Raw genomic sequence first — 9,633 nt, 5'->3', positions numbered from 1 at the left:
GCTAGTGGTCATTTCCCAACCCAGATGTTGATGTTTCAATCCCAAAATGTCTGACCAAGATGGTGAACCTCCAATCACTCCTTATGCTGTTTCATCATTAGATGAACGAGGTAATAATGTAAAGTGCTTTGAGTACTTGTGGTACAAACACACTTTATACTACTAATAATAATAACAACAATAATAATATTTTGCCTTTATAAGCATTTTCAAAACTCAAGGACACTTTACAGACACAAGATAAGAACATTTTATTTCTGCGGGTGAACAGCGGCAGCCAGACGCGCTAGCGTTCACTCAACCCGGAAATGTACACCACTAACTCCAATATAAAATAGTCATCTGCACAATAACATTCAAATAAAGTAAAACTACTCACCATTTGATCACAATGCTCTGATCTTACCTCGAAATTCCATCATTTCTCAATGCTAGCTAGCTGTGTACATGTACTAGCTTTAGTTGTACAAAATGGAGGGTGACTGGGATTGAGAAATTGCTTTAATTAAAAACAACATGCGATCACATGTTTTCGTATGTGCTCTCTAAAACCCGAGCAAATTCTGGAATAGCATTCCATGTCTTGCTTTTCATTTCCCGAATAAATTTGGGAATGGCAGTGAATGAGTTAAGGTGATACACTGTCACTATCCCATCGTGATTAAAGTTTAAATTGGATCAGACATTTTTTTCTGACAGCCGTGGGAAGATTGGATTGACATGGCAGCACATATTGGCTGAAATCTGGTTGCCACAAACAAAAAATACTACTAATAAAATCTATCATCCATATACTGTACTTACAAGTATAGTATTAACAGTTCATGCAAGACACATACACCCATACAAGTTTATGGCGCAAAAATTTATTTAGGTTGTCAAATGACAGACAATTGACCATGTTTTCCCCAAATCTATTTCAACAGTCTTCTTCTTTTCCTTTCGGCTTTTCCCTTCAAGGGGTCGCCACAGCAAATCAGTGTCCTCCATCTTTAGAGGTTTGATCCGCATGTTTCAACAGTACTATTACATATTTTCCTAACGGCCATATTTGTGTCAGCATTTGGCGTGGGGGTCACAATACAAATATGTAACTTGGTAAATGCATGAATGAACTATCACTGAACACACTGCAAATGGGTAAAAAAAACACCCTCCCCACTCCTAACCCCTTCTTCCCGTTCACTTTCAATGTGGCCTACATTCCTTCACCACGCGCGCACACACACACGCCATCCGATTCTGCTGAAAGGCGGAACGTTTGTTTTCCCCGATGTCCCCTAAACTTCGTGTTAAAACATGCTTGGAAATTTTTATTTGCTTTGCGGCTCATTTGTTTGGTAGCAAGTGGAAGCATGCGCTCATCCACCGACAGGCCACAACATTGGATACAGCCACACAATCGAATGTTGACCTGCCTTTATGAAGATACCAGTCCTTAGTTTTGATTGACCCTTTTTACTGTCTCATAACTGAATGACCATTTTGGAACAGTTCTCATGATGATGCTCTGCACTGGACTAAACTCTTCTCGGAGTATGTTAAGTATTACCTATACAGAACTGCTTCATGTCACAAAGAAGGAACAGCAAGTGCGGAAGAATTAATGACTGTCTTTGTGTTGTCATATTTGTTAGTTTGTTTTTTTACTTCAAGATGGCGCCGCGAGAGTGGCTACCTTTCCAGCAGCTCCTGTATTTTGTTTTTCTACTTTCCGTTCCTCTTCCTTTCATAACATTGCTGCTGTGAAATGTGAATTCCTCCACTCAGAGATGAATAAAGGTACAGTACATCCAATCCAATAAGGTATCTGCTTTTGCAATGTGAGCATTTTGGTATTTCATCTTTTTATGTCGAGTGTCTACATTATATTTCATATTTTTGATAGTTGCATTGCAAAAACAATGTCAGTTATGGACACAAGAGGAGTTTGGTAAGTCATCAATATTCATGCTCATTCCCGCGGCCTCTGTACAAAGCACACAGACTAATAAGTGAATATTTTGCCTTTATTATTACTCCTAAAAGGCACAATAAGATCTGCGAGTAAAGTAAAATTGAAATCTACATAAAAAAGATCCCCTTAAATTGATTAAACATGTGGCTATGCAACTGTTTCTACTATTGTTGTTGATGTTTGGCTTTTCTTTGCAATTCAAAGCACATTGAACATCTGTTAGTGAAGTAAAGAATATCTGAATCTTGAAAGGCGTGAAAAATAACCCCCCCGTCACCTCAAATCATTTATAAAGAGGGAATACACCTCCAGTGCCTTTCGATTAAAAACGAGGGTTGTTTCCCTGGTAATACATTGTAAAATAAAGATCCATCTATTTTCCAGACTGCTTTATACTCATTCGGATCTCGGGGTGTGCAGGAGGGTATCCTAGCCATCTTCGGGCACGAGGCGCGGAACACCTTGAATTGGTTGCCAGCCAATCGCAGAGCACACCAAGGGACAACCTGGCAGTGACGTGCAGTCAGGAGCGGCAGGTGAGGCCGTGCCTCACCTGTCATCACGGAAATATCAAATGAAAAAATAAACTAAAGTTATATTTATTTAGTGATTTGTACTTTAAAGTACTTTTCCAAGTACTTCACCATTTTTGGATTTGTTTTGAAAATTGCTGAATTTTCACATTTACCGTTCAAACACTAAGTACATGTACAGACGACGAGCGGTGAGGCAGCAGCTGGCTGAGCCTCACCATGGATTGCGCAATGACTATGCTAACTGTGCTGGCTTGCTCTGCAGTGAAACCGCATTGCTGTACCTCTGCATATCGCTATTAAAGTGTTCAAACACTTTTAGTATATTGTAACGTCCAGTGCTTGTGAGTTGCATGTTTGGGGGCTGGGCTAGTCGGGGGAGCATGACATCACGGAGAGAAGGGAGGACCCGACAATGAGTAGTCCGAGAGAGCATGCATGAATGCGTGTGAGTTGTGACATAACAACTCCAGTATGATTGTGCTAACTGCAACGTTTGCTTAATAAAAGCCTGACCAGCTGTGCCAGCGATTGTGCGCATCCTTTATCACGCCGAGAGGCATTACAATATGAACTAAATTTCTACAGTTTAGCTGTTGTATATAATGTACAGGTACTGTACACAAACAACACTGTACTACAGTGTTTATTTTTTTATCAAAACCGTGTGCATAGGTGAGGCACACAGGGAGACCTGAGCAGGACTCGAACCGACGAACTCTGCACTGTGTAGCCGGCGTGCTAACCACTCGACTATCGGATTGCCCTGCAAAATGAAGATAGATACATTTGGAAATTTGTTTTTATGGAGTCCGTTAATCGTACCGCGAGTACGTGCGTGTGGCGATGGTAGTGTGTGTGCGTATGCGTGTAGTGAAGGTGGCCCTGTACCTAATGTAGCGGGTAGTGTTTACAGTACTCTATTGTGTTCTTTTTCTTGCCGGTTGATGGCAGCAGCGAGAAGCGTGTGCGGTTGTGTACGCGTTTGTTGTAGTGCATGCACGCTTGCAGTAGATTTGTTGATGCCGAGGGAGCCCTTGTTACAAACAACAGTGGAAGCTAGAGACAACCTCCGACTTTCACTGCCTCGACTCGATTAGTCTGACTGCCTAGCGGCTCCTGCACGCCGGGGCGGAGCAACTCTCTCCGGACACACACACACACTCCGAGCCCTCCCGCCCTCCATGAGAGGTCTTGCCGGTTGCCGCCATCCTGGTGCAGCAATCGAGAGTTTCGGCAGCTGCCGACGCCGGGCCCCGGCGGTGGCTCGTGCCGGGTTCGGCCTTTTCCCATCAGCGTCAACTCGGGAGACGGTTCGGTCGCGGAGACGAGAAAGAGGAGGAAGACTAGAAGGAGGAGTTAGGGTGGATGAGGACGACGACGACGAGGAGCAGTTTCAGTGGTCCTCGCAGCCGGCATCGCCCCGAGGTTGCAGCGTTGTCCGAAGGCTTTGGATGAGCCGCCGTCGCCTCGGCAGAGATGGCTGTTCTCAAACTGGCCGACCAGGTAGATACGCTAGCCGCCGCTAGCTTTAGCACGCCCGCATCTAGCGAGTTCAGCTCTTCACTTTCACACACAACCTCATTTCGAATCACGTTTGTATTTCGAACAATTCGGCGCTTCGCGTTTGGGGTGGAAATATTGACTAATGGCACACTACTGCAGCATTCTGCAAACCAATTAATTACAAGAAGGGAAACTGGGAAGTGGAGGCGTTCATGTTCTGAATTGTCCATGGAAAAATTGATGAAGTCCATTAAGAAAATTAACACTGAAACACCGGACGCTCATCTGGTTTTCTCATATGATGTATCATTGTTTAGCCCAATATTCAGACCGTCCGACTTAAAACAGTTCTTAAAAATATTGTAATATTGTATGAAAGTCTGCACAACCGTTATACAGTGAGACCTCAACTTACAAACACCTTAACTTACAAGCTTTTCATCTTACAAACGTCAAATTTATGAAAATTAAACCTTATAATAAGCACTATTTTCATAATACACACCCACCACTGCTGGCGGAGTGATCTTCGGCGGAAGCACACGACCGAACAGCACCAACAGTCCTTATGGAAGGCGACTCTCCTTCCATAAGCCATCAACGACCATCAAAAAGGTAAATAAAACTTTATTTTCCAGCACAGTTTATTTCTTTAATTACAGTCGTCATGCGATTCCCTTTGACCTTTGACCTCCAACGACATTCCATCAAGCCATAAATGACCATCACAAATGTATATAAAGTGACTTTATGATACAGTGCAGTGTTTTTCTTTCATTGCAATACAATAGCACATTTATTATACATAGAATAAGGTATGTTGTGTGTAGTTTTAAGGCTTATTTAGTTGAAAAGTATATTTTATGCAAACCCTGTATTTTCTGTACTGTATTTTCAAATATCTAGTATATATATGACAAAAACATGCACGGGAGGCTGATTGAGCACTAAATTATCCCTTAGTGTCAGTGTGAGAGTGAATGGTTGTTTGTCTCAGTGTGCCCTGCCATTGGCTGGCAACCAATTCATGGTGTCCCTCACTGAGTGCCCGAAGATAGCTGGGATAGCCTCTTTATACAATGCAAATATGTCTCTAGAACCTGTTAGCAATGTCAGGAAGATCAATCAGCAATCTGATTGGACCCTTGGGAAATTGGATTGGATTGGATTAGCCTTTATTCGTCTCGCAGTGACGAGTGAGTTAATAATAATAATAATAATAATAATAATAATAATAATAATAATAATAATAATAATAATAATAATAAATAATAATAATAATACATTTAATTTCTAAGCGCCTTTCAAAACTTTCAATGACACTTTACATTCACTGGATTTTTTTGTGCGGGTGAGCAGCGGCAGCATTTCTCGCCAGCGTTCACTCTACCCGGAAGTCACATAGCAGCAAAGTTATGAAAGGAAGAGGAAAGGAAGGAATACATGTGACTTCTTGATTCAAATGAATTGTTCTTCATTAATTTGTTGTAATAATCTGATTAATCCCTTAATAACTAAAGGTTGCTCTGATTTGATTATTGTATTCCACTGCACTGCGTTATCCATTTAAATTCAACGATTCAGCCTAGTTTCCTTTCATCTGAAATTCATGTTCAAATGTTTTTCTCTTGGTAAAATCAGAAAGAAAACAATCACAATTGTGGAAATACGCACTTCTTATGGCATAGTAGCCCAAATGTGACTCCATAATACGCTCAGTAAATGTATAGAGGTGTGTGTGTGAGTTTTTTTCACATTATCACATGATTCTCTTTAGCACTTATGAGCAATAAGCACTTAAGCACCTTAAGACCCCCCCACAACCCTTTAAAAATGTACTAACATCTTTCAAACATTATTTTGTACATCAAAAAAGAAGATTGAGGCCCCCCAAACATTGAACAAGTTTGGGAATTATTCTGGTCAAATTGGTTTCTTTGGGTCTCCTCCAGATTTGTTATACAGTATATCTGGTGATGCAGATTTCATCCCCCCTCCTGCTCGCCTAAATGAAATGTACTCAAATCCAGCTTGTTGCTTATGCAGCGCACAGCCCTTTTATCCACCTGCATGTATACGTACTAGTAGTACGTATATATTGATATCATTGGTCACTTTCACTGACCTCACAGACTTCTGTGCATTCCTGTAGCTGTCATTGTCTTCCCAGGTGTCAGCAGGAGTAGTGCCAGTCACATTTCACTCGAAGAGCATCAAACATAAAGTGAGACTCTGGCCCTACCAGGTCTGTGAGAACTGTAGCTGCCTTGATGACAGGAAACATTGGCTTGCCTTTCCTGTAACTCTCAGGTTTTTCTGTTTCTGACAGCTTGACTGCAAGCTTCTCTTTTGCAGACTTGGTCATGCTGGCATGTGAACCGAACAAGGTGAATGGCATTAGTTCCTGGGTCAGATACCAGCGGTGGTTGTTCATTTTCTTGATAACAGAGGTTGCCAGTTCATAGTAATATTGCTTGTATTGCAGCATGTTCTTCATAAGCTGGAGGTCATGGATAGGTACATCAGCTGCATATGTGGTGGTCACCCAGTGGCTGGTATAGAATAAGGCCAGGAACTTGTTCATCCTCTCCAGCTTGAAGATAGTGTCCGTGTTGTATTTTAGTTCCTTGGAAAACATGAGCATCTTCATACAGTAAATGTTCCTGGCCATCCAGCGGGCTTGGTGAATGGCACCTGGCTTGGCCCAGTGGATACCTCGAGGAGGTTCCTCACCAAGCAGGATCAGGCACAGCTCTGCCACCTCTCTGTAATGTGCCATCGGACTTGCTTCCTCAAGGAAATTGCTTAAGACTGCAATTGTGCTTGTCTTCTTCTCTTTCAAGTCTTGTTCAACTAGGCCCAGAACTCTTGGGCAGTCCTTGGCCAACTTGTCCCACTTCTCTTTCACATTACTGAACATTGCGTTGTCAGGACTCTTGACCTTGCTAAACACAGCCTCCCATACACTTCCAATTATTACCTCTTATGTGATGGCGTCAAGCGAAGTAGAATAGTTTTTTGCCTAGTTTTTCTTCAATAAGCTTCGCTGCACCCGTATTGATGCCACTGTTGCTTGCTGTGGTATCAAAATTAATTGATTGAAGTGATGAAAGGAATGAAAGTAGAAAAACAAAATACATGAGCTGCTGAAAAGGCAGGCACTCTTGCAGCGTCGTCTTGAAGTCAAAAGAACAAAAAATAATAATTAAAATTAACACTGGTGTTCATGTGTTTACGACCATATGCAAGAAAATTTTATTAGCCTTCATTTGGTACCACTTTCAATGCTATAGAATCAACCTCTGGAAAGCTACAATGAAAATAAGGACATAATATCCCACATTTTGCAGCGTTTTTGAAAAATGTTAACAATAAAATTACATGGCTCTTGAGGCAGGCATAGCCAAGGTCCAACAATAACTGGTATATTTTGCTAATTTAGACCTTGGAGAATGGAAATAATATCAGTTTCCATATGTTTGAAGAAAAAGGTCAATTTTGAAGAGGTCTAACGTACTACATATTTCAACATTATAATGAGTTTTCCCCTCTCTGATCACTATTATGATGATCAGCAAAACATTGTTTGCTCCATGACTGCCTTCTTTTTTTGAATCCCACCCCCTACCCCTCAATGTTGTGCAATCAAAATACAGTATTACACTACCTGTAATACAAATATTTTTTACAATCCTAATTAGAGCAGCAATTATTCGATTGATAGGCAACATATCACTACAGATGCTTCAGATAAATAAAATTGAAGAATGAGCCATTATTTGGAGAAATGATCTTTCCATTATCTAAAACCTTTTAATCTTCATGAGGGTCCCACGCATGTTTGAGCTCAGGTGCCTTCGGGCAGTCAGTGGGGTACACCTTAAATTGGTCACCAGCTAATTGCAGGGCACACATTAACGAACAATCATTCAAGCTCACAATCATGGATGTTTTCCAAATGTGGAAGGAAATCGGAATATCAGAAGAAAATCCACACTGGCACAGGAAGAACATGTAAACCTCCAAACAGGAAGTCCTTGACCAGAATTGAACACTGCACTGTGAGGTCGACATGCTAATCAGTTAAGCACCGTGTCAACCTATTTGGACAAATAGGAAAAACATGAGGGTAATAATACATAAAAAAGCAATGGACTGCAAGTATGAGCAAAAGTATTTAGATAGATAAAAAAATATTTAGACAATCAAATGCTATCAACTAAATGATGCAATATAAAAAATGGCTAAAACTGAAAAATCAAAATTATTTAAAATACAGATGGAGGAAGATCATGCTTACCATGCAAGGGTACCTAATGAAGTGGCTGCTGTGTGTCATTCCCGAAAGGCTTCGGGCTCGTGTTTTCACAATAGCAGAAATTCCTGACGTGTTGTAGTGTCATCCTTCTGCAGCCGGAATAACGTGATTTTTTCCCCTTCTTTTACGTAACTCCAAGCAGTGGGACTTCCTGTTTTTTTACAAGACAAAGTTGCAGTGTCTGATAACAGGATTCCTCAGCTGAAGAGATTTTTCTGTGGGTTTTATTGGTGGATTGACATAGAAATTACTTCCATTGCAATATGATGATCCACATTTGAAAAGTCCAGGTCAATGGTTGGTGCCTGCTTTTTCCCATAATCGGGACTACAGCAGGAAGCTCAGGAAGTAATTTGCCCAGGATATGTGGAAAGAAGAAGACCAACACAAGTGTGTTGTTGACCCCGAGGGGAGGGGAAAAAATGAGCCAGCTTTGCCCCTTCTCAGGCCTTTGCAGAAATGTGGACTATCCAATCAACTAAGTTTTTGTGTGCATGTTTACATTTTAAAGGACAACCGACATCATTTTTTTGTTTCCTAACTGACATCAGAAAAACGTTTTATAGCATCTAAAATACCCAAAACACGCAGGCTGATATTTTTAGTCAAATGCAAAACAGCAATAAAAATGAGTTCAAGTGTCCCAAAACTACTCCAAAATGACCTCGGAGATGCCGAGTTTCAGAAGGTCCCGCTCCCTTGTTCGTGATGTCACGTCAGGACATCTTGCCTTGCTCTAGAATCAAAACAATGGCTTCAGATTCGGATTAAGATGCTTTCTTAGTTGTATTAAGTCCATCCTGTCTACTTGATATCTAATTTACTGAAAAAGGCCCGTCACAACAACATCCGTGACAGTCTGACGAAGTATACGCCGAAACATGTCAGGTAATTGAACACCTAAAATACAAGATGCTTTCTTGTTACTCATCCAGTTATGAATATGATTCAAATACAGTAGTTAAGAGGAAAGCATAAATGTTAGCAATCGATTAAAGAAGTCCTCCCGTATCAATTCGAGGCATCAGGACTCCAATGTAGCATCCCAGAAAATGCTCCCAAGCTCCGTTGGAAATGGGCTGATTTGTCTGCTGGGAATTTGTGTCAACTTGTATCAAATACAGTAAAGTCTCGTTATATCGATATCGGTTATATCGATAGTACCGCTTATTACGATACTATTTTCATTTCCCTTGCACATTTCTAGTCTTTTTATGTATAATTAGTACCGTTTAGTACGATACCCGGTTATGACGATAATCCGGTTATTACGGTGCTCCTTTTCATCCCCCGCCGGCCATTTTTGTTGTTTATATCGA

At 41.0% G+C, this 9,633-nt stretch overlaps 1 protein-coding gene across 1 annotated transcript in view; it reads left to right on the top strand.

Annotated features, from left to right (window-relative positions):
- Positions 1–3,375: 3,375 nt before the first annotated feature.
- ankrd44 (ankyrin repeat domain 44) overlaps positions 3,376–9,633 on the top strand; it is a 72,006-nt gene continuing 65,748 nt past the window's right edge. The window contains exon 1 of the mRNA XM_089002721.1: positions 3,376–3,996. Coding sequence (XP_088858847.1) covers positions 3,970–3,996 — 27 coding nt within the window. The 5' untranslated portion in view covers positions 3,376–3,969. The remainder of the gene's footprint in view (positions 3,997–9,633) is intronic.

The sequence above is a fragment of the Hippocampus bargibanti genome, linkage group LG08, assembly GCF_051943395.1.
Source record: "Hippocampus bargibanti isolate YZ-2025 linkage group LG08, ASM5194339v1, whole genome shotgun sequence".
NCBI lineage: Eukaryota > Metazoa > Chordata > Actinopteri > Syngnathiformes > Syngnathidae > Hippocampus > Hippocampus bargibanti.
This window is presented reverse-complemented; position numbering and strand designations above follow the sequence as displayed.